The 25,371-nt window shown below is 41.6% G+C and overlaps 1 protein-coding gene across 1 annotated transcript in view; it reads right to left on the reverse strand.

Annotated features, from left to right (window-relative positions):
• Nucleotides 1-11,022: 11,022 nt before the first annotated feature.
• The window catches only part of golm1 (golgi membrane protein 1), a 52,073-nt gene continuing 37,724 nt past the window's right edge, over nucleotides 11,023-25,371 (reverse strand). Inside the window, exons 5-7 of the mRNA XM_041186589.1 lie at nucleotides 15,950-16,148; nucleotides 15,336-15,401; nucleotides 11,023-11,384 (exon numbers count right to left, since the gene is read on the reverse strand). Of these exons, the coding sequence (XP_041042523.1) occupies nucleotides 11,242-11,384; nucleotides 15,336-15,401; nucleotides 15,950-16,148 (408 nt within the window). The 3' untranslated portion in view covers nucleotides 11,023-11,241. The remainder of the gene's footprint in view (nucleotides 11,385-15,335; nucleotides 15,402-15,949; nucleotides 16,149-25,371) is intronic.

The raw sequence follows: 25,371 nt of genomic DNA on the forward strand, positions 1-25,371 counted from the left end.
AGAGGTCACCTGTGGGGCCCCGCAAGGAGCCACTGGCATAAAGGTTGAGCGCTGCAGTTACTTTCACAGCCACTGGCAGTGGATGCCCTCCATGTCCCCGTGACACCAAATCCTGCAGTAATTGGCAGATGTGATCAACCAGTTCCCTAGACACGCGCAATCTTCGGCGGCACTGGTTCTCGGTCATATGCAGGGATGAAAGGCCGTGACTATAGACCCTGGATCTACCTGGACAACAACCAACGATGGCTTGTTGTGACTCTTCATTCCCTTCTTCCTGAGGGTGCTACTCTTCCCTCTGCGCAGCCAGGCGTCTCCATCGCTCTCTTCTCCATCATCTCCACTCTCTATATGCGAGACATACAGTTAGTACACCAGGCTCCAGATGTACTCCTCCTGCAGGATGAAAGAGAGAGATGTGTGTGTTAGCTTGGGCATACTAAGAACCTCTCTTGGTTAAGTCTGAACACCCCTTAACACATCCCAGAGAGTGCTGACCACCACTTGGATGGCCAGAGATTAGTGCACTGCCTGGCTGCCTGAAACCCCATCCACCTCTGCCCCACTCCACCTGATTGGTGGCAGCCTTGCCCATTAGACTGCATGCTGTGCTCTCAGCTCAGGCACAGGCATTCTCCTAACCCATATTGCAAGGCTGCACTGTTGGCTTGAACCATGGGGGAGACTGGTCCAAACCGGGATGAAATTGCAAGGGGCTGTGGGCACCTCCACCAGTGACTGCTCCATGGCCAGCTTTAACAAGGAGATTGTACAATGTGCCCAATTGTCCAACTGATCTGCAGTCCAATAAAACACTCATTAGTTTTAAGTCTGTGCACAAGGGGTGAAAAGCTCTGGAGCACTTGGTGGTTTTTGCATGCCTCTGTATTGATTGAATGGGCAGATAAGCTAGGGGCCCAAATCCAAGCATGTCAATGTGGCTGCATCTATACAGTCTCAGGTGCAGAGGAATTGTCACAAGGCTTCCTAATGCGTGGCTGCTTCCCTTCCCCAACTCTGCACGTGCTTGTGCATTACCTTCAGCCGCAGGGCAGCCCTTGCCCCCATCCCCAAGTCAACACAACTGCAGGGCAGCCTTTGCCCACACGCCTCCAATGTGCCTCAACCTTGAAGTCCAACAGCTAACGCAGGCAAGTGCTGTGCACCGTTACTGTGTATTCACCTCCAACTTCCCCTCAAAGCGCAGCCCACTAAGGGCATGCTTTATATATGCTGCTGTGAAACACTTCGGTGTGGGTGGATGATCCAGCTGGGGGTTGGCTTGGAGGCGGGGGGAGGGTGCGGGGTTGGTGGCTGGTGGTGGTGGTGGAGGGTGATTCCAGTGGGCAGGCCTTAGAATGACATGGAGATGAGGTTCCTGAGGTCCAATGCCGGGAAATACGGCCCACCAACGGGCTAATCAGATGATCGCAAACTAGTTTCATAATGTTGTGAAATCGATTTCTGGTCTTCTCGCCATATTGTCCACTCATGCCGCCAAGCACGCCTGACACCAACGGGTACAGGCAATTCCGCCCAATGTCTGGAACGCTGACAGTAGAGGTTGTCCAGAAGTTAACCGTAGATGGAGTTGACTCATGCCTGGGAAATGATTTATCTGGGGCAAAGGTAGTAGCTTCTCCTGTAACTACGGAAAGCTCAAAAGAGGTTAAAGAGATGGAGCAGTTACAGCAAAAGGTTACATGAATTTTTCCTTCATGTATGATGACCCGAGCAATGGCTAAACAAAGTCCATCATCAAAGGTCAAAGTGACACCACAGACAGATATTTGGCTGGCTGAAACTCTCTTTAAAGACTTGGATAATCTGAAAGAGATATTTAGTAAATCTTCTCTGGCTGAGGCTCAACAAGCCGATCCAGAGTTAAGAAAGATAGCACAAACAGCCCAAACAGATGCTGAAGCTGAGGAAGTTCCATAATGTTATTATATTAAAAATGGGATATTAATGAGGAAGTGGAGACCTCCTCACAGACCTACAGGTGAAGAGTGGATCATCAGGTAGTAGTATGGCCCAAATATCTTAAAGAGATATTGCAGATAGCACTTGAAATTCCTATGGCAGGAGATGTAGAGATATAGAAAACTGAAGTGAGGATAAGCCGGCAGTTTTACTGACCAGGTCTTCACAAGGATGTGGTGTAGTTTTGTAGAACATGCCATATGTGCCAGATGGTGGGAAAACCACAACCTACAATCAAGCAGCACTCTTAATTCCCATACCAGTTTTTGGGGAACCCAAAATGATTAAAGCATATTGTCATGAATATCCCCACGATTGGAACAAAGGACTGGGCTTTCTTTTATTTGCTACCCAAGATTCACCGAATGAAACTATTGGTTTTAATCCTTTTGAATTAATTTATGGACATAAGGGCTCCTCTGAAGTTAATCAAAGAAAAGTTTTTTTAGGGCAGAAGGAAAATCCTCTATGTTAGATTATGTGTCCGGGTTTCAGGAACGGCTCATGGGAGCCTGTTAGTCGCTCAAGAACATCTTAAAGTTTCACAAACAAAGATGAAGGAATGGGCTGATAATTCTTACAACCAGGGGATGAAGTGTTAGTGTTATTGCCTTAACAGGGGGAACCTCTGAAAGCACAGTTCAGTCGTCCATACAAAGTAATTAAGGGGATTGATAAGGTAAATTATTTGATAAGACACCCCAGATCACAAGAAAGAATTGGCTGTGTCACATCAAATGTTAAACAATACCATTGTTGGGAGGATAAGGAGCAGGTTTGTCAGGTTGTAAGCATAATGGAGGACGGAAGAGACAGTGAGAGTGAGGCAGAAGGAGACTTAGTCAGTTCACAAATTGAATCTCCTGCTATCTAGTTAGCTAATGCTGAATTAGGACAATTAGACACCATATTTTCATACTTAGAGGCAGGACGAGAGGATCTATAGTGAGGTTACTGACAGAATTTAAAGGAATCTGTAGGGATAAACAAAGATGTACAACTTTAGCCATGCATGATGTGGATGTAGGGCATCTTCTCCTATAAAACAACCTCCTTATCGTTTAAGTCCAGAGGAGCAAGTGCAAGTGCAAGCAGAAATTCAATATATGCTAGAAAATCACTTGATTGAACCTAGTCAAATCATTGGATGTTCTCCTGTTGTATAAGTGCCTAAGCCTGATGGATCAACCAGATTCTGCATAGATTACAGAAATATTAATGCAATAACATAAACATATTCCTACTCAATCCATCGTCTTGAAGATTGCATTGACAGGTTGACAGTACCACGTTCCTTACTAAGAATGATTTATAGAAGAGATACTGATGAGTACCTTTAATGTAGTGAGCTAAGGAGATATCAGCTTTTGTACGCCAATTGGACTATACCACTGCCGAGTAATGCCACTAGGCTAAAAAAGTATGCTCCAGCCACTTTCAAAAGGCAATGAACCAAGTTGTAACTAGTGTTCCTAATGTGTACCTTATGAGGATGATATATTGATTTACAATAACACTTGGAAAAATCATTTCAAATAATCAGAAACTCTATTTAAACAATTACAGTTGGCAGATCGAATAATAAACTTTGCCAGGAGTGAGTTCACGAAAGTTTGGGTAACATATCGTAGGGCAAGTGTTGCCAAGATCAGCAAAAGTTTCGAGCTTTGATGGAATTCCATGTGCCTAAAACCAAATGGGAAATCATGAGATTCTTGGGAATGTGCAGCTTTTATTATAAGTTTGAGCTAAACTTCAGCACAATAGCTTCTCCACTGACAGATTTATTGCAAAAGGCGGCAAAGGTGGTATGGTCAAGAAAGTGCCAGACAGTTTTGGAGAATCTGAAGGTGATCCTCACTAACAAACCAGCATTAGCTGCTCCAAATTTTGTTAAACCCTTCAAGGTGGCAATCGATGCTCATGATTTGGGGATGGGTGCAGTCTTATTGCAAGAAGATGAATTGGGCATAGAGAAGCCAGTGGGGTACTTTTCTAAAAAAATAAATCAGCATCAAGAGATACTGGACAGTAGAAAAGGCAACCCTGTGATTGTTACTGGCTCTTAAACATTTTGAGGTATATATCCGTCAAGGCTGCAAAGAAACACTAGTACAAACTGACCATAATCTCGACTTTTGTGGAAAAATTTAAGACTCAGAATGACAGATTGTTCCATTGGAGCTTGCTAATACAGCCTTATAACTTAAAGATTGTTTATATTGCTGGGAAAGATAACATAATTGCTAATGTATTATCAAGAATGTATTTTTTGTAGAATTATCAGGAAATCAAGAAAATCGGAGAAAACCACACAGATTCTATATAAGGAGCGAATGATTGAGTGCATGTTTGAATTTTGTTTTATATATTGTATATATCTTTTTCTGTACACTTTGTAATGAAACTCATTTGGAAATGGCATTTCATTTAAGGCTGGGGGCATGTTAGAACCATATCTTCCAAGAACTAGATTTTCTTTTAAAATTGGAAGGACATTGCATTATTTGGACATTTGGGAACTGAGCTGGCTTTTTTTTTAAATAAGGTCATAAGTTCCCCTTGGGTCCTAAGCAAACATGCTTTTTCTAAGAAATCACATAACTACAGCTAAATAACCAGCATGGCCCTTGAGGAGGAGAGCTATTTGCTTGTTTGAACTGCAATTACTTCAATTGATGGGGAAAAAATTGCTTTAAAGACAAAGGCCCTAGTGTTTTACTGGAAAACACCTGATGGGGATGAGCTTTATGTTTTAAACTCAATTGGGAATGAACTGAGAAGGGGGAAAGCTGCCCAACTCTCTCCTTGTCTTGCCTGAAAGACAATGTGGTTATCAGTATTTAGCTAGGAATCCTCATATCAGTGGAACTTGTCTGTATTTGGAAACCTGCAAGGCTGAGCCAAAAAGGATTGACCCAGCTCTATTCTCAACACTGAAGCTCCATTGATGAGAACCTCCAGACATCTACTGTGACTAGCGATCCATCCTCGCATCAAGGAGCACCAGATGGACAGCCTCAAAACCCTGCGAACTTCATCCTTTTTGTAAAGTGTTCTTCAACCGCCCATCTCTGCAGAGACCCTATTTGTTTGTTGTGAGTGAGTGAGTGAGTATATGCGCACACATACACTTCCAGATTACATATTGTGTTAACCAGTTCTTAGAATGTGTTCGAAGAGTAGTTTTGTTGTATAATAAAACAATCATTCTGAGTTTATTGAAAGAAATCCGGTTAAAGTGTCTTTTGTTCTGGATCTAATAGTTGCAAAGGCAAATAAGTGGCCATTTTGTTAAGTGAACTAAACATTTACACTAATGGTATAACCTGTGGAGTAATGGGACTAGATAAACCATGCACTCCTCCTATCCCAGTTGTAACACAAGTCAATAACCTATTGAAATGTTTATTTTTTTTCTCTCCACTAATGTTGCCTGACCTACCAAGTGTTTTTAACATTTTTGTTTTTATTACTGAGATGTTAAGATGGATGGATATTCTGAAGTTCTACCCAATTAGCTTTGGGTTTCAACTGTTTTGCTGCAGCAATTTCTCGCAGGCCATTAAATGAACAGGATAGTCACTCAAACAGAATTTGTGGAAGAGCCAAAGTTAAAGTTACTTGAATACTTGCTATGATACCCAAGAGCATTTTCCCCCACAAAGGGTTCAGCAGTACTCACCAGGACTTATGGTTACTTGCATAACAATACTGAGGCATCAGAGAAATATAGGCCAGAATCTTTAGCTCGGCGGGTGGGCACATGCCCGAAATGACTGAGCGTGAAATGACCCGTGATGATGTAGGCCGAGCGTGCCGACGTTAATGCACAGTCACATGATAATTCGGTCGGTGGGCTGCACCAGAGCCAGTAGCGCACCCGCCGACAATTAAAAGACCTATTAAGACCATTAAGTTATCAATTGTCATTACTTTTTCACTGCTAGTTCAACCTAATGATTGACAGGCTGGTGAAAAGACCAAGCAGCCTTTGCATTTTTTTTGAACCCTCATCCATAGACGGGATGAGGTTTCCAAAATAAAATACAAATGAAATAAAAGCTTTAACTTTTAATTAAAACATGCCCCTGCTCATGTGACGGTAACGAGGGGATATGTTTCATTAAATTTTTCAGTTCTTTAATAATTTTTTCAATATATTTTTCATCTCCCTGAGGCACGGAGTTGCCTCAGGGAGATTATTCAGTGATCTTTCATGAGCATGACCGAAGTTCATGCCAGACCTGCTCACTGTCCTCCCCCCACCTGCACAGGCAGTGCTCGGCGCTGCCGCTCGTGTATCATGCTGGGCGGGCCTTAAGTGGCCCCCCGCATAAAATCGCAGAGCGCTGCTGATCGTGGGCAGTGGTAGGCTTCTCGACCACCCCTGCCCAGCCTGGCGATCCCGCACGCCAAGGGCAAAATTCTGCCATAAGTTATTGAGCTTAAAAGTTTGAAAGCTGCCATGAATCTTAAATCAATTAACTTTTTTCATGTGTTAGTCAAGACTATACGCATCCAAGGTAGGAAAAGCCACTATAACCAAGGAGAGGAGGTTAGGCAGGATAGAGGTCACATCAATTCATGTTAGTGAGCTTACTTTGCACATTTGAGATTTACAAGCAGCAAAGCAGTTTCTGTATTTTGCAAGGCTTAAAATAATTTAGTAGTCACTCAATGGACTGTCACTACATGCATCAAAATGCAATTTTTCAAAAATTAGAAAATGTCATAAAATGACCTGCAGGCAGTTTGCAATTGTATCTTATTTGCGCAAGTTGATATTTTACCTAAAAGGCCATCTACTAGTACAGAAGGATTACAGGCTTCTCTTTGAAATAGAGAACCCTCCAATTTTTCCTGTTTCTTTCACACCTTATCCAGTGTGAGGCATATTCAAGAAACCAGGTTTTTCATTATATTCAAGTTAAAAATTGAGTTAACAGCTTTAAAATTTAACAAAAATTAATCATGGCACCCAATATTTCCTACTTGAACATGAGCAGGTCTAAACATGTACCTATTTTTCACATTTATGGAATAAAGCTCAAATAAAATGTAGTCACGTAATACACAATTATAGGATTAAATCTGAAAGCCATTTATTAACATCAAAATCAAACTAAATTTGAATACAATCTCAAGTCCCCCAAAAAGTTTCAAATATAGCGATATCTGCAACTTAACTAAAAACAAGATCAATGCCTAGGCAATAAGATTATTTTCATAACATTTTGATCTTCCAACCATGAATTGCTTTGGAAAAAAAATCCATGACCAACAATGGAGCAATTTAAAAACAATTTATCCTTACTCAGCAAGTTCCAGCAGGCTGCAGGATGAAGTACTGTGCTAGTTAGGTGTTGAGCTGTCAATGTTTAATGGGGAGTTAAAGGCAAGCAAGGTCATCAAGACCTGCAAATGCAACCTCTATCCAGCTTGGCACGTAATGTTATTCAAAGCTGTGAAGAATTCAGCAGCCCATTCCAAGTTACCTTCCAGCTAAAAAAAGGAAGTGTGATCAAGACCCAGTGGGGAAGAATTTGAAAATCACCTTCACCAAAATTGAGAAAAAAAGACAACCGAATTGGCAAATAACTTCCATCAGCAAAGCAGCAAGTTTCACAAAGTAAATATTCACTGGCTCAACAGCAAAGTCACTGTCATTTTGATGACACATTATAACTTTGTAGGAGCTTTTTAAAAAATAAACAACCACAGAGTCATTCTTCCTCACAAAGGCACCAACTGTAAATGCAAGACAACACAGCAAGAGATTTTACAAGTAGAAAATGTGCTTTAGGTAAAAATGCAAAAAGCCAAAATAAAGTGGTTTTAACGTTACCAGACAATTTAAATGAGAAAAACATATCAACAGAAACAACTTCCTTTAGAAAAGAAAACAAATTCTTATGGCTGTCTGTCCCTTGCTGAGGCTGGTTATACAGGACATGAAGGAATAAAACCTCTTTTCTTAATCAGATTTGGCCCAATGCATTAGTCTTATTTAAGGGCATTTTTATTTCAGATGGTAGAAAATTTATTTTTTAGTGGAAAGGGAAAAGAACATGCACCCCAACCTCAAAGTCCTCATGCCCTAATAATGCAGTGCAACAGATTAGGCTACAGATGTATAATTAGCAAAAATAACTTCCTGACTCTATTTTCAATCCTGTCTGTTCAGATGCAAAAGCTGAGAATTGTTTTAATCTATTATTCCTTTCAGAAAGACATCCAATACGTTCATTGTAAGTTTCTCCCAGGACAACAACATAACTAAAACCTTTACATGTTTTAGCACTATAAAAAGCTATCCAGCCAAGAAAAAAATCTCCAAAAATCCACCAACACTAAGAGACATTTCATATTTTTGAAGCTAGTCTTAACTCACCACTCAAATATAAATACATGCACAAAGGTTGCGCACATCTTCCTGGTCTTTCAGGACCTTTTTGTTAAAACATCTGCCTCGCCCGCAGGTAAAAGCAATTCTCTATAACATTTGTAATGAACATTATAAAAGTTGAAATAGAAATTCTCAGATTAAACTCTACATTAAATAAGGTTGCTACTTGTAACAGTGACATTAGAAAATAAAAATAGATTATCCAGATTAAGAAACCATTATGACATTGTCATAATCACTATTTAGAAATGGCAATGCAATTAGGTTCAGAGCATCAAAGTTCAACCTCTGTCAGTTGCTCAAGCAGTCCACCAACTGAAGCCACAAGTCTGAATTACTCTCAAATGACTGCTTAGTACAGTTCATTACTAAATTTTGAACGAACCATAAAATCTCCTACACTCTTCACTTCCTAAACTATTTACAGAAAGCCCACACTATACCATTGTTACTAGTTCATCCCATTTTGATTTGAAGCCCTAACCAATTGTAAACAAATCTCTTTGTGGGCATTAGTCAATTGAAAATGTGCAATATGAACAAATAAGAGATCAATTCAGTTAACCATTTTCATGCAGTCTCCTTCACAGTATTGGTCTCTTGCCATCACCTTCACTTTGCTCAAGAATTCTGTTCATAGTTTCTTTGTGTCTTTCTAAACATTTTAAAAAAGTTAATATCAACCAAAGCTTGGAACTACAAACGACTCTGTTAACATCTAAACCAAAATTAAGGCACAACTTTGCAATTTTAACACAGCCATGCACATCTGAAAATTAAGATTTATTATGCTTTAAATATAGCTCAATCTCTACAGAAGGTCATCATCAAAAAAGAAAACCATCAAGTCATTGCCACTTAAGGATTTATAACCTTTTAATAGTTATTCAAATCCATATGGTTTCCCATCTCCAGCCAAGCTATGCATGCCTCCTGTTCTGGAAGCACACACTTCATCCCTTTTAAAATGAAAGAAGAACAGGATGGAAATGAAACAATGAGGCAAACTGATGTCCAGAGCATCTCTAACTTGAAACATATTCCGTCCCTCAAGGCTTCACCACCAAAGGAAGAAGCAAGCATTTTGTTTTCTCTTTTCCTGGGATTGACAATTAGCCCTCCATAGTTTGGAAGACACGGTGTACTTCAGAAAGTTGTGGCAGCTGGAGAGAATATTGGTATTAATCATATTGGCATTAATCATGGATGTGTGTTACTGGAAAAGAAAAGCAGAGGCACTTGAAAATTTGCACTAACCATTAGCATCATCTGGCAACACCAATATTAGAAGCTTGTATGATTGATTTGTTCAAAGGAAAGGAAAGGAAAGGAAAGGCAAGGACACTAATTGGAGGCCTGGAATAACAAGCCAGAGGAAAATAATTCTGAAATCAGGAATCTGTCTATTGGGAACAAAAATCCAGAAAAAATAAGGGAGGAGAAATGCTTAAAATGTAAGCTACTGAAAGACAGTTATGCAATAGTCATAGATCGAATTTGTCTAGTGGCATCAAGAACTTTCCAGGTGTGTAGCAAGAGTACAAAAAGTCATTAATGACAGGAGAGTGAGGTGCGGTTCCAAAGCAAGGCCTTTATAAAAAAAAATTGCCTAGGAGAAAACATGCAGCTTCCATCTACAATAAGTCGCTGTTTTAAGTTAACCTGTTTTACATTGTCTCACTTTAACAGTCAGTTAATGGGGCTTGTATTTGCGTTTGGCATCAGCAGTTTTGTTTTAAATTCATTTCGCACCGGGTCTGACATAGGGACCCGTGACCTAATCTGTGTCATTTTGGAGCAGCCTCTCCCAATCCCTGACACTCTGGCCTGTGGCATGCCCAGTTGCTGCCAACCCTCCCAATCATTGCCCCTGGCTCTCAGCGCTGATCCTCAGGCTCGTGGCCTCTCTCATTCCCAGAGTCTCCCAGTCGCTGTTGACCCTCCCTCTCACCACTTCTCCAGCTTGCAGCTTACCTCCTGCAAATCAAAGCCGCTCCTCCTGCTACTTGCGCTTGTCTCCAGAGCCCTCGCTCACTGTGAGAGCTCATGAGAGGGAAGCAGCAAGCAGGGGAGGTGGGGGAACAAGATGCTAGGTGAAAGGGAACCAGGAGAGGCAGGGGAACGAGATGCTAGGTGAGAGGAAGGCTCAAGAGCAGGATGTGTAGCGAGCAGGATCAGCAGAGAGCAGGAGGGTCAGGAAGTGGAAAGGCGGTGAGATGGAGGGTCAGGGAGCAGGAATGTGTGGTGAACGGGAGGGTCTGCAACCAGGAGATAAGTAGAAACAATTAGCATATTTCTCGTATATTTTTCAATTTATTTTGTTTTAAGAAGTTATTTCATTTACCAATCTAGTAATTTAACGAAGTGAAATATTACAACTTATAGGTTTTATTGTTTTTTCCTGATGAGAAAGGTCATACAGAGATAAAAACAAAAAAACTGCGGATGCTGGAAATCCAAAACAAAAACAGAATTACCTGGAAAAACTCAGCAGGTCTGGCAGCATCGGCGGAGAAGAAAAGAGTTGACGTTTCGAGTCCTCATGACCCTTCGAAAAGGGTCATGAGGACTCGAAACGTCAACTCTTTTCTTCTCCGCCGATGCTGCCAGACCTGCTGAGTTTTTCCAGGTAATTCTGTTTTTGTTAAGGTCATACAGAACCTAACTACAGCTGTTGCATTGGTTTCAATGGGACAATTTGATTGGCTTAAAGTTGTTTCATTGAAAGTGGCATTGTTCAGGAACACAATGACAACTTTAAAAAGGACTTACTGCATGTAAACATTACATGTGAAGGAAAGGGAGATTATTTCACATTCTGCTCATTTTAAAAAATGCTTAACTAATAACTAGACACTTTTCAAGTCATTTGCAAGTTCTGCTTCTTTTTCATCCTCAGATTCTGCAACATTTCCCTCATCTCCATTGTAATCTGCTGTTTTTTCCCCTTTCATCGCATCCAGCAGTTCTTTTTGATTTTGGTTCTCATTCTCTGCAGTTTTTGAGAAGGGGAAGAAGATATGAGATGAAATTTCAAAAGCTCAATTATCAGAAAGACAAACATTAAAATAACAAAATATTCCTGACATAATACATGAACTGCAACAATTATAGCTCTGCGGAGAAGTGGGATTGGATTTGGTATGTGCAGAACAAAGGCCCCATTTATACATTGGTAAATAACATGCAACCAAGGGTAACTTTAGTCAGAGGAGGTTATAATTGATCACTTCAAAGGCTGCAATTGAATATTCATGGGGATAGCTGAAATGACTTCCCAGTAGAAGGTTCTATATTCAATGCATCGAAAATATAACAGATTAACATCCAGAAAAGAAACAACTTGCTGAACAAAAATAAAGCAATATCAAAGCAACAAGTTAATAATTTTTAAAAAGTAATTAATAAAGATCATCATAAGAGTGTGAGAGTGAGTGTCAGTTTGTCTAGCTCACTAGCAGTCTCTTGATGTTCACTCACTCACCCACCATATGAGTGGGTGTGATTGTGTGTTGGTGCATGGGAGTGAAGGTGAGTGGGAATCCTGAGACTGCGAGTGAGCCAGACACACACAAACAAACTTCCCACACTCACTCATTCTCTCTCCTATACACTCTCCCACACAATCTGGCATGGAGCGAGTCTCTCCCAGCCCAGCAGCGAGTCTCTCCCTCCCCCACCCAGTCCAGCACGGCAGGGCAGGGCAGCCTCCCTCTCCCTCTTCCCCCACCTCTGCAACCCCTACTTCTTCAGAGGCCACTCGCTGCTATCGTATTGCTGCTTCTCCAATCACAGACTTCTTCTCTCCCATATTTGCAAACATGAGAGAGGACTGGCCTATGATTGGAGGAGCAGTACTTCCAGAATCTTCCACTGCATTTACCTCAAGGGACCAAATTGAGGGGCTTTGTGGGTCACACTTGGGCCACGTGTTGGACAAGCCTGGTTTAACAACGTAAAAATTAAGAGGAGTAGGTCATTCGGCCCCTCGGACATTCTCCACCATTCGATAAGATCATGGCTGATCTGATTGTGGCTTCAACTCCAATTCCCTGCCTATCCCCCATAAGCCTGGACTCCCTTGTAGATCAAAAATCTGTAACTCTGCCTTGAATACACTCAATAAAGTAGCCTCCGCAGCTCTCTGGGATAGAATGTTTCAAAGATTAATATCCAACAGAAGAAATTCCACATCCCCGTCTGAAATGGGAGCCCCCTTCTTCTGAAACTGTGTACCTTAGTTCTAGATTCCTCTCAGCATTCACCTGTAAAATCCCCCCAATTTAATACATTTCAATAACTCCAATAAAAAGTTAGGCCCAACCTTTCCTCGCAAGACAACCCCTTCATCCCAGGAAACAACCTAGTGAACCTTCTCCAACTGACTCTAATGGATGTAAATCCCTTCTTAAATAAGGAGATCAAAACTGTGCACTGTACTTCAGGTGTGATCTCACCAATGCCCTGTACATTGGAGCAAGACTTCCTACTTTGAAACGCCACCCCATTCGCTCTAAAGAGCAACATTCCATTTGTCTTCATAATCACTTGCTGTACCTGCATCCTAACTTTTTGTGATTCATGTACAAGGACACCCAGATCCCTCTGTACCGGAGCATGCTATAGTCTCTCTCCATTTAAATAATATTCTGCTTTTCCATTTTTCCTATAAAAGCAAACAACCTCACCTTTTCCTTACACTCCATCTGCCAAGTTTTCTCCACTCACTTATCCTATCTATATCCCTTTGTAGACTCTGTGTCCTCCTCAAAACTTGTTTTCCCATGTATCTTTGCATTGTCAGCCAACTTGCCTAAAATGCACTCTATTCCTGCACCCAAATCATTAATATAGATTGTAAATAGTTGAAGCCCCAGCACTGATCCTTGCGGCACTCCACTAGTTACAGCTTTCCAGCCTGAAAATGATTCATTTTCCTGACCCTCTGCTTCCTGTTAGCTAACCAATACTCTTATCCATGTTAATATTATCCCCTACAGCATGAGTTTTTCTCCTATGTAGTAACCTTTTATGTGGCACCTTAGCAAATGGCTTTTCGAAATCCAAATACGTCTATTGGTTCCCCTTTATCCAGCCTGTTTGTTACATCCTCAAAAACTCTAATAATTTTGTCAATCATCATTTCCCTTTCATAAAAACATGTTGACTTGGCTTGATTATATTATGACTTTCTAAATGCCCTGCTACTATTTCCTTAATAATGGATTCTAGCAAGTTCCCTGTGACAGAGGTTAGGCTAATTGGCATATAGGTTCCTGCTTTCTGTCTTCCTCCTTTCTTGAATAGGGTTCCGGTTTTCCAATCCACTAGGACACTTCCAAAATCTAGGGAATTTTGGAAGATTGCATCCACTATTTCTGCAGCCACTTATTTTAAGACTCTAGATTGCAGGTCATCAGATCTGAGGACATGTCAGCCTTTAGTCCCATTAGTTTTCCTAGTGCTTTTTCTCTAGTAATAGTGACTGTTTTAGGTTCCTCCCCACTTTTGTCCCTTGACTTTCTACTATTCTTGGAATGCTTTCATTGTCTTCTATCATGAAGACAGATTGAAAATAGTTGTTCAAGGTCTCTACCATTTCCTTGCTTCCCATCATTAGTTCCCCAGTCTGATCCTCCATGGACCAACATTTACTTTACCTATTCTCTTCCTTTTTATATACTTGCAGAAGCTCTTGCTGTGTTTTTATATTCCTTGTTAGTTTACTCTCATATTCTAATTTCTCCCTCTTTATTTTTTTCATCATATTTGCTTGTTTTTAAAATTTTTCCTATCTCCTGGGCTATTACAAATCTTGGCAGCATTGTACCCCTTTTCTTTCAATTTGCTACAATTCTCAACTTCCTTAGTTAGCCAAGGACCACAGTTTGCCCTTCTTGCAGTCTTTCTTTCTAAATGGAATACACCTTTGTTGAGTATTATGAAATACCTCCATAAATGTATGCCACGGATTATCTACCCTCTTACATTTTAACCTGTTTTCACAAGATATTTTTGATAACTCTGTCTTTGTATCTTTGTAATTGCCTCCATTTAAATTTAAGACACTAGTTTCAGATCCTCCACTACTATGTGGTCAGGAGTTGGACAAATTAAAGTCACTCAGGTTCTGCCTGGATTTCTTTAAAAGGATAGATATACCTCACTTAAATATGTTAAAACAGGTAAAAGGACAATATACTAATATTTGGTTAAAAAGTTACAATATTTCCATAATGAATAGTCTGAGATATCCCAAAAAAAATGCAAAATTTACAGCCTTGTTATTATTCCTTGCCTACATTTATTATAAGAAAAAACAAAGGACAAATGTTGCATTTACGTGGTAGCTTTAATATCTTCAGGGTATCCCAAAATGCTTTATATCTAATGGTTAATTTTTATAATGTAGTTGTAGTAATGCAATCAATTTGTACACAGCAAGATCTCACAAACAGTAACTGAATGAATGATCAGATAATTTATTCTAATAGTAATGGCTGAGGGAGGAATATTGGCCAAGACACAGAACTCCCTGCTTCCCTTCAAATTGTGTCAAGGGGTCTTTTACATCCACTTGCACAAACAAACAGAACCTCAAATTTAACATCACATCTGAAGGTAACACAGTGCTCCCCTGTACCATACTGAAGTGGCAGCCTAAATTATGTGCTCAAATCCATCATGAGGCTTCTTCTGAATCAGAAGCAACAGTACTACCTAGTACATCAAGCTGGATTCTAGGAAAGAGTCGTGCACATGATTTAAATTGAATCTGGCCATCATGGAAGGTATTACCATGTTTCTTAAGTAGCTTACAGATTTTAAAGAAGAATACCCCTTGATAGTGTTTCAGTTAAGGATAGACATTTCCACATCATTGTAATTCTACCCTGGGAATTACTTAAAATAATGCATTACAATATAGATAATTATACTGAACCTGGAGTTCTCTTGGGTTCCACATTTTCATAGTCAACCCTGGTTCCATTCTCATCGTCAAGGATGTCTGCAAAACAGCCTCACGTTAACTCATTTTGATGCTTACTATCAAATATAAGCCTAGAGCAGGACTTTTCCTGTGGGCTTCTGAACCCCAACAACAGTACAAAACAAACAAATTAAATATTTGAAGGCTATCTTAAAATTTAGAAATATGTTGACATTGACATATGTTGACATCCCTAAGTGTTGACAGAGAAATACTTCAGAACTGTTCACATGCTAATGTAATGATAGGAAAAGGGTCAAAGCATAAATGAGTGCCATAGAGCAATTGTACCTGCTGCCATAATGTGCATTTAGTTTTATTTTCCCATTGTTATTAACAAAGCAGCATAAGATTTTGTAACTAATCGAATATTTAAGGGGAGAGATTGAAGGTCGGGACACATTGAATCCATTCAGTTTCATATAAAAAAATTTGAAAAAAATGTTGAGTTGAATTTTTAGACACTAAAGTTATTAAAATTCATTCAAAAGAAAACCCATGCATATACTTGCTCAAAATTAAATGGAACAAAGCAATGTTTGAACTGTACATTTTAAAATTCATACCTGTATCTAGTAGCCTGTTATTTTCAAGTTCATGTGCAAGATTTGCAGGCATTGTATCATGTTTGAATTCTTTTATCTTCTTATCTTCATGTTTGAATTCTTCATTTGTTTTCTCAACTCCTAACTGATCTGTGTGGTCAGTTTGCTCTTTATCTGATGCCTCAGTAGTACCTTCTTTTTCTGCTGGTTTGCGCTTAGTCTGTTTGACAGTAATCAGTAAATTGGAAATTTACTTGGATGTTCAGGTATTAATAAGCAGCAAGTGTAAAAACTATCCTCTTATATCTGGTTAGAAATATTTTCTCACAGACAGGGAGGGGTAAGAGGAAAAAGCAAGAGAAACTTGAGATGGTGATACTTGCATTTTTGAATTTAAAAAATAGACCCTACATCCTACTATTCCTATGAACCAGTTTCATCATTTCGGCCATTGGCTCTTAACTCAATTTACTCCCAAACATGAGTATCACCATGGTGCAATTCTACTCCTTAAAAGAAAATAGTTTTAGAAACGCTATGTAAAGCAAATGCTAACAAAGGCAAATGGACTCCATAAATTGCTCACTAATAATAAAGGTAACAAATATTTTGGAATAATTGGGCAAAATCTTCTGGACGGTGCGTGGGTGCGGGTCTGACCCGCCGATGTGTAAAATGACACGCGATGACATTGGGCGTGCATCCTGACGTCATCGCAATATTTCGTTCAGCGGGCGCACGCCGGAGTTGGCGGTGGGCCCACCAACATGTTAAGGGCCTATTAAGGACATTAAGGGATTAATTAAAGTACATAAGAACACTGCCCGTCCAACCAGCCTGTGGATGAGGTTTCCTTATAAGCTTTTATAAAACAAAAATTAATTTTCCAACCTTTACAAACATTGTCACATGAGGGGACATTTTTAAATAAATTTTTACATCATTTATTGAACTATTTTATTGTTTATTCAATCTGCCGGAGGCAGGTCAGTGCCTCAGGGAGATTGCTGCGCTCTTTTGTGCGCATGCGTGAAAGAGCACAGGTCCCAACTCTCCCTCCCTCACACCCCCCCCCCCACCCCCACACAGGTAGCGCTGAGCGCTACTGGCTGTGCGTCACGCTGAGTGGACCTTAATTGTCTCCGCGCCCGCCATAGGAAAAATCCAGGCCCATATGTACTTATTTTAAAAATGAGGAAGCATGAAGTTTAAACACAATGCAAGAGGGGACAGTTAGAATGAAGTGCGAGAGGGGAGAGGTCCGAGAGCTCAAAAAGAGCACGAGCGGAGGGGGGGGGGGGGGGGGGGGGGGGGGGGGGGTCCCGAGAGCTCAAAAAGAGCACAAGAGGGGACAGTTCAAGCATGAGGGGTGAGAGATCTGAGAACTTCATAAACAGCACGACAGGGAGCTTCAAAAACAGCACGAGAGGGGGAAAGAGGTCCGAGTTCAAAACAGCGTGAGAAGGAAGGAGGTCTAAGAGTTCAAAACAGCGTGAGAGGGAAGGAGACAGCTTCAAAACACAGGGTGGAGAGGTCAGCTAGCTGGGATGAGGATTCAGTCTGTGAGTCCAACACATTCCAAGAAAAAAATTAAAATGACGTCACAAGGGAACAGGTAAGTATTTGGTGGTATTTTGCTCATTTATCTTTCAAAACTCAGACAATATATCACTAATTGTAAATTTTTATTTGTATTAGTAAAAGTTACTGGTGGTAATAAAGCTTATTGGGAGTAGTAGCGCTTATTAATAAGTTAATTAACTAAAAAAAATTAATTAGCACACAATAAAGATCACAGGGCAGATGCTGTCTCATGACTGCATAACGTGGGAGCTCCTGGATGCCAGTGATATTCAGGGAAAACGTGTCTACAGTGTCTGCAACTGCAGAGACTTCAAATCAGAGTTGATGAGCTGGAGGCCGAGCTGCAGACACTGTGACACATCAGGGAGGGGAAAAGTTACACGGACAATTTGTGCCAATTATGCCCCTTAGGATAGGGTTTTCTGATACAGTCCATGGCCAGGAACAGGAGTCAGGCAAATATGGGGACCCAAAACATAGAATGGAGGAGCCTCAGCCCTGCAATTGTCTAACAGGTTCAAGGTCTTGCAACCTGTATGGATGAAAGCTGGGTTGCTAGATGTATGAGCAGACTGGCCATGGCACCATGGTAAAGGAAACCAATCAAGCAGGGGGAATTAATAGGAATGCAGTGGTAGCAGGGGACAGCACAGTCAGGGGTACAGACAGAGTTCTCTGTAGCTGAGAGCGACAGTCCAGATGGCTGTATTGCGTGCCTGGTGCCAGGGCTCAGGACATCTGCTCTGGGCTGGAGAGGAACTTGCAATGGGATGAAGAGGATCTGGTGGTTGCGGTCCATGTAGGTACCAACGACATAAGTAAAACTAGGAAAGAGGTTCTGCTGAGGGAGTTATGAGCAGCTAGGGTCTAAATTAAAAAGCAGAACCTCAAAGATAATAATCTCTGGATCATTACCTGACCATGAGAAAATTGACATAGGGTAAATAAGATTAGAATTAAACATGTGGCTCAAAGATTGGTGTGACAGAAATGATTTTCAATTCGTGGGGCACTGGCACCAGTACTGGGGGAAGTGAGAGCTGTACCAGTGGGACAGTCTTCACCTGAACCATGCCGGGATGAGTGTTCTGGAGAGTCGTATAACTACAGCAGTAGAGAGGGCTTTAAACTAAATAGTCGGTGGGAATGAGGGATCAGGATTGAGAAGATGTGATAAATTAAGTGGAGAAGACAAGGTAAGAGAGCAAGGTAGCAATAAGGAAAATGACGATCAGAGTGTGGCAGGAAGGAATAGTGTACAAAGCATAAGATTAGAGGTTACAAAAGTAGTAATTAGACAGAACTGAAAGCTCTGTATCTGAACACACGTAGCATTCGTAACAAAGCAGAAGAATGGACAGCTCAAATATAAATAAATATGTATGATCCGATAGCCATTACAGAGACATGGCTGTAGGACAACAAAGACTGGGGCCTGAATATTCAAGGGGTACAAGACATTTAGGAAGGACAGGAAGCTAGGAAAAGGTACAGGGGTAGCTCTCTTAATGAAGGGTGACACCAGTACAATAGAGAAAGATGGTCTTAGTTCTAAAGATCAAGGGGTAGAATCAGTTTGGGTACAGAAGAGAAATATTAAAGGTACTAAATCACTCATGGGAGTGGTTTATAGGCCCCCCCTAACAGTAATCGCACTGCAGGATAGGGTATATAGGATGGAATAATGGTGGCTTGTGAGAAAGGTATGACGATAATCATGGATGATTTTAATCTACATATAAATTAGACAAATCAGATTGGCAAAGGTAGCCTGGATGATGTGTTCATAGTGTTGTTGCGACAGCTTCTTGGAGCAGCACCTTCTACAGCCAACTAGAGAGCAAACTATACTAGCAATGTGCAATGAGACAGGATTAATTAATGACCTCATAGTGAGGGAGTCCCTAGGTAGCAGTGATCATATTTTGAACAAATTTCACATTTCAGTTTGAAGGTGGGAAGGGTGAATCTAAAACTAGTGTTTTAAACTTAAATAAGGGCAATCAGAGAGCATGAAGACAGGCAGGGCAGGCTAAAGTAAACTGGCAAATTAGGCTAAGGGATAGGTCAGTAGAGATGCAGTGGCAGGCATTTAAGGAGATATTTCAGGATACTCAGAAAAGATACACTCCAATGAGAAAGACAGATTCTATGGGAAGGATGCTTCATCCATGGCTAACTAAGGAAGTTAAAGGTGGTATCAAATTGAAAGAAAAAGCATATCATTCCGCAAAGATGAATGGCAGGTCAGAAGATTGGACAGAATGTAAAGAACAGCAAAGAATGACTAAAAGCATAATAATGAGGGAGAAAGGGAGGGTCCCAGAGGACTGGAAAATCGCTAATGTAACCCCACTGTTTAAGAAGGGAGTGAGGCAAAAGATGGGAAATTACAGGCATCAGTCGTTGGTAAGATTTTAGAGTCCATTATTAAGGATGAGATTTCAGGATACTTGGAAGTGCATGGTAAAATTGGGCAAAGTCAGCATGGTTTCATCAAGGGGAGGTCATGCTTGACATGTCTATTAGAATTCTTTGAGGAGGTAATGAGCAGGTTAGACAAAGGAGAGCCAATGGATGTTATTTAAGGCTTACAGAAGGCCTTTGACAAGGTGCTGCACAGGATGCTGCTCAGTAAGATAAGAGCCCATGGTGTTAGAGGCAAGGTACTAGCATGGATAGAAGATTGGCTGTCTGGCAGGAGGCAGAGAGTGGGGATAACGGGGTTCTTCTCAGGATGGCAGCCAGTGACTAGTGGAGTTCCACAGGGGTCAGTGTTGGGACCACAACTTTTCACTTTATACATTAATGATCTAGATGAAGGAACTAAGGGCATCCTGGCTAAGTTTGTAGATGATACAAAGATAGGTGGAGGGACAGGTAGTATTGAGGAGGTGGGGAGGCTGCAGAAGGATTTGGACATTTTAGGAGAATGGGCAAAGAAGTGGCAGATGAAATACAACGTGGGCAAGTGTGAGGTCATGCACTTTGGTAGGAAGAATAGAGGCATGGACTATTTTCTAAATGGGGAGAGAATTCAGAAATCTGGAGTGCAAAGGGACTTGGGAGTCCTAGTCCAGAATTCTCTTAAGGTTAACTTGCAGGTTGAGTCAGTAGTTAGGAAGGCAAATGCAATGTTGACATTTATTTCGAGAGGACGAGAATATAAAAGCAGGGATGTGCTGCTGAGGCTTTATAAGGCTCTGGTCAGACCACATTTAGAATATTGTGAGCAATTTTGGGCCCCGTATCTCAGGAAGGATGTACTGGCCCTGGAGGGGGTCCAGAGGAGGTTCACAAGAATGATCCCAGGAATGAAAGGCTTAACATATGAGGAACGTTAGAGTACTCTGGGTCTATACTCAACGGAATTTAGAAGGATGAGGGGGGATATGATTGAAACTTACAGAATAATGAAAGGTCTGGATAGAGTGGACGTGGCGAAGATGTTTCCATTAGTAGGAGAGACTAGCACCCAAGGGCACAGCCTCAGAGTAAAGGGAAGACCTTTTAGAACAGAGATGAGGAGAAACGTCTTTAGCCAGAGAGTGGTGAATCTATGGAATTCATTGCCACAGATGGCTGTGGAGGCCAGGTCATTGAGTGTATTTAAGACCGAGAGAGATAGGTTCTTGATTGGGAAGGGGATCAAAGGTTACAGGGAGAAGGCGGGAGAATGGGGTTGAGAAACTTATCAGCCATGATTGAATGGCGGAGCAGACTCGATGGTCCGATTGGCCTAATTTCCGCTCCTATGTCTTTTGGTCTAAATTAGAGCATGAGAGAAAGCTAGCTAGAAATATAAAAACAGATACTAACAGTTTCTACAGGATATGAGTAAGTAAAGTGAGTGGTGGTCCTCTAGGGATTGTGTCTGGGGAATTCATAATGGGAAATAAGCAGATGGCCTGTGAATAGGAAACAGATATTTTGCAACTGTATTCACTGTCGAGGATACAAGTAAAATGCCAGAAATAATTGTGAATCAGGAGGCAAAAGGGAGAGAGAAATTTAAAACAATTACAATCACCAAGGAAGGCTGCTGAAAAAAATCATTAGAACTAAAAATCCCCATGCCCGGATGGACTTCATCCTAGAGTCTTAAAAGGAGTGGCTGCTGAAATAGTAGATGTATTGGCTTAATTTTCCAAAATTCTCTAGATTCTGGAAAGATCCCATCAGATTGGAAAATAGCAAACGTGGCTCCTCTATTCAAAGGAGGGAGACAATGCAGGAAACTACAAGCTAGTTAGCTTAACATCTGTCATAGGGAAAATGCTGGAATCTATTATGAAGGAGGTTATACTGGGGCATTTAGGAAATCTCAATTCAATCAGGCAAAGGCAACATGGTTTTATGAAAGGGAAATCAGGTTTGATTAATTTGTTGGAGTTCTTCGAGGAATTAACAAACAGCATGGATAAAGGGGAACCAGTGGGTGTACTGTACTTAGATTTCCAGAAGGCATCTGACAAGATACCACATCAAAGGTTACCATGCAAAATAAGAGCTCATGGATTTGGGGCTAACATATTAGCATGGATAGAGGAATGATCAACTATCAGGAAACAGGGAATAGGCATAAATGGGTCATTTTTGGGTCGGCAAGATGTGACGAGTGGAGTGCCACAGGGTTCACTGGTGGGACTTCAGCTATTTACAATTTATATCAATGACTTGGATGAAAGGGCCAGATTTGCTCATGAGGCAAGGAAAAGTAAGGACAGAATCTTCCAGTCCATCATGGCCGGCGGAAGTGGAAAATTCGAGGCAAGGCCAAAAGTCGGATTTCCGTCAGCAGGGAAACAAGTCAGAATTTTCCCCTCAACACTTTCATAGCGCCCTAACGGTAGTTCGACGTTTCCGCTAGTCTATATTGGGAACCCTATTTGCATGCATTAGCATATCATGAATGCTCAATAAAAATACAACTCATCAAAATCATGTTCTCCCTAATTGTGTGCCACGCCAGCAGGAAATTAGACCAGTCTGATTCATGAGCGGATTTAAGTGGCATGCACCTGCTCACCTTCATTTCACTCATGACTCCAAGGTGCGCACAACATTGTAAGCCTGCCTGCAACAGAGCTGCCGCGACCCCCTCACCGTTGCACTGACTTGTCACTGCTGCCAAAGCTGCACGCTACCAATAGAGACCAGGATTGGGACAGTCGGGGGCATGGGTGGACAATAGGCAGAGGCATGAAGGGAAAAGAGGAGGGAGTGGGGGGTGGCATGCAGAGGGATGACTGGGGGTGAGGAAGCTGTAGCCTGACATAGAAGAGGTGTCCGCTTGCTTGGGAGAGTGGCAGGTAGTGTTAATATGGCATGAGGGGGTAGGGGTGCATGCAGATTCATGACTGGGGTGGGGGTGTTGAATCCTGAAGGAGGTAGGGGGATGAGTGTCAAACAGCCATAGTTCTGGAACTGAGGTCAAATGGTTGGGGTGAGAGAGTGAAGGCAGTCCAGGGCTTCCTGGACCACGCTCCAGGGCTATGCGTGGCATTCATGCTGTGGTCCCAGACCAGGGAGCTGTAAAGCCCATCTGCTCAATGGGGGTCATGCGCAGTATGGTGTGCAGGATGTGGTCAGTGCATCACACACAATGGTCCTGGGGTGGCTGGCTCGGTACTGGGCTGCAGATGGAATAGTCATGGTCAGCGGAGGCATCTGCTGCCTATAAATGGGAAAAATGTAATGGGCAGGAGGGGGGGGGGTGGAAAGAGAGAGAGAGAAAAAGGGGTACCTGAAGCTCTCATGAGGGAGGGAAATGGCACCTCTTTTCACGGCTGTGCACATGGCCTCAAGATGGGGAGGGGTGTGGGAAGTACAAGTGCAGCACCACCATGTTCAGACCCCAAGTCAATGACCCAGTTTAAAAATGAAACCAGAAAAAAAAAATTGCCACAGGAGGGGTTTGAGGCAGTGTGGGAGGAGTCCACAGCTGGACTCCACGGGGCAACCTCAAACTTATTAGAATTTCAACATGGAGATGAAGGCTCAGCTGAGAGAACTCATGGAGACTTGATTGACAAGTTAGAGTTGGAACCAGCAACTCATGATGTGCTTTTACATGAGACTACACTAGGTATTGGGGTCACATTAGAGATGGTCTCATTGAATATTTAACCATGACAGGTATGTGAGAAGGGAAGAGGCAGCCAGCCATGAAGGGAGTATAGCTGTTGGATATAAGTTTAGAAGTTTTTTCAAACCCTACAAACTGCATAAAAGCAAACAACTGCGGATGCTGGAAATCCAAAACAAAAACAAAAATACCTGGAAAAACTCAGCAGGTCTGGCAGCATCTGCAGAGAGGAGCACAATTAACGTTTCGAGTCAAAATGACCCTTCAATAGAACATTTCTGCAAACTGCATTGTCTATTTGACATGGGTTACAGGGTGCAAGGCTTCCAATCATTCCAAAAGTGCAAGACAGGGGTAAGTCACAAATCCAAATTAGGGAGTGTACAAGTGCCTTTAGAGAGGCTTAAAATTACATGGCTGTGTTCAATCCTCTTCAATCCTATACGAGACTTGTCAAGAAGCTATCATATTCTTCATATTATTATTCTGGGATTTTGTAAAGAAGGTTTATGTGTGTGTGGTTCTGTCTGTGTGGCTGATTTAATTAAATTAGAGACAGGTGGACTGCAAGGTTGAAATTATCAAAAGAGTTAGGTGTAAAAAGGCATTTGAAGTGCTAATGAGAAAGCTAGGGCAAAGTCACCAGATAGGGTGTGAATGAACTTTCCATTTTAAGTGGAGGGGCGTTTGGTTTTCAAAGAGACATAATAAGGTTTTTATGACTGGCAAGATAAACAGGACAAGGTTATGATGTTGATTTTTCCCCAAAAGTGCTGCCCATAGAAGATTTTTATATTATAGGAAAAGTAAATTCCAGAGACATGGGGGAACAATGGGGTTTACAAATTAAAAGGGAAATATATATTTATAGGAGGATGGAAGACTGTATGAGGTGAGGCCTTGTTGGATCTGAAAGGTACACCATATATACTTGGGAAAAGCCTCTAGCCACTTTGCAGAAGTCTGCTGTTCCAATAACCAAAGTTCTGTTAAAAGCCTTTGGAATTCCACTGTCTAGTGGGTGCTGGATTATCTCTATAAATTTAAAATCTATTTTGGACTGTTGCCTTAAAGGGGGTGTAGAGTTGGGAGTTTGGTTAAGTGGGAATTTTAGGGATATTAGGTAACTGTGTAACTGTAATCTTGTTTGCTTTATTGTTAGTGGACTCATTACTTCTAAATTCAGTACACAAACCTCATAATAAAAACATATTGCAAACCGTTGTGATAGCATGGCCAAGTTTCCCTTGTGGATTTGGTCAGCCTGGCAAGTACCACCTGCCGTATCATAACAGATTGAGGTGTCAAGTTGTTGGGGTGGCTTTTTAGACACCTATGATTGGTGAGTGAGTGCCTCAAATACAAGGGTGGAACTGGGAAAGACAGGTAGCACAAACGCAGCCCATGGGCATGAGAGTGCCTTTCAGGCTTGGAGTGGGAGGAGTGTAGTTATTGAGTAAGTTACATTCATCTCTTGGATCTATCAGTTCACAGGAAGGAGGATCGCCACAGAATGGATGCTTCTTGATGGCAACGCTCAGATTGAGAAGATGGGCCCAGTGTCATCCAGCACAGCTTAGAGAAGAACCCTGGCCTGAGGTGCATGGTCCAGGGTGGCACAGGAAGACCCAGGGGCTGAGGAAGTCAGACCCAACCCAAAGAGGGTGACTGGCACAATAAAGGGCATACCGAAGACACCTCCTGTTTGGAGATGAGCAAGACAGTGCCATGAAAAAGTCTACATTTGTCAAGAGATGTGAAGGCTCATATC

Source organism: Carcharodon carcharias, chromosome 4 (genome assembly GCF_017639515.1).
Source record: "Carcharodon carcharias isolate sCarCar2 chromosome 4, sCarCar2.pri, whole genome shotgun sequence".
In the NCBI taxonomy this organism is placed as follows: Eukaryota; Metazoa; Chordata; class Chondrichthyes; order Lamniformes; family Lamnidae; genus Carcharodon; species Carcharodon carcharias.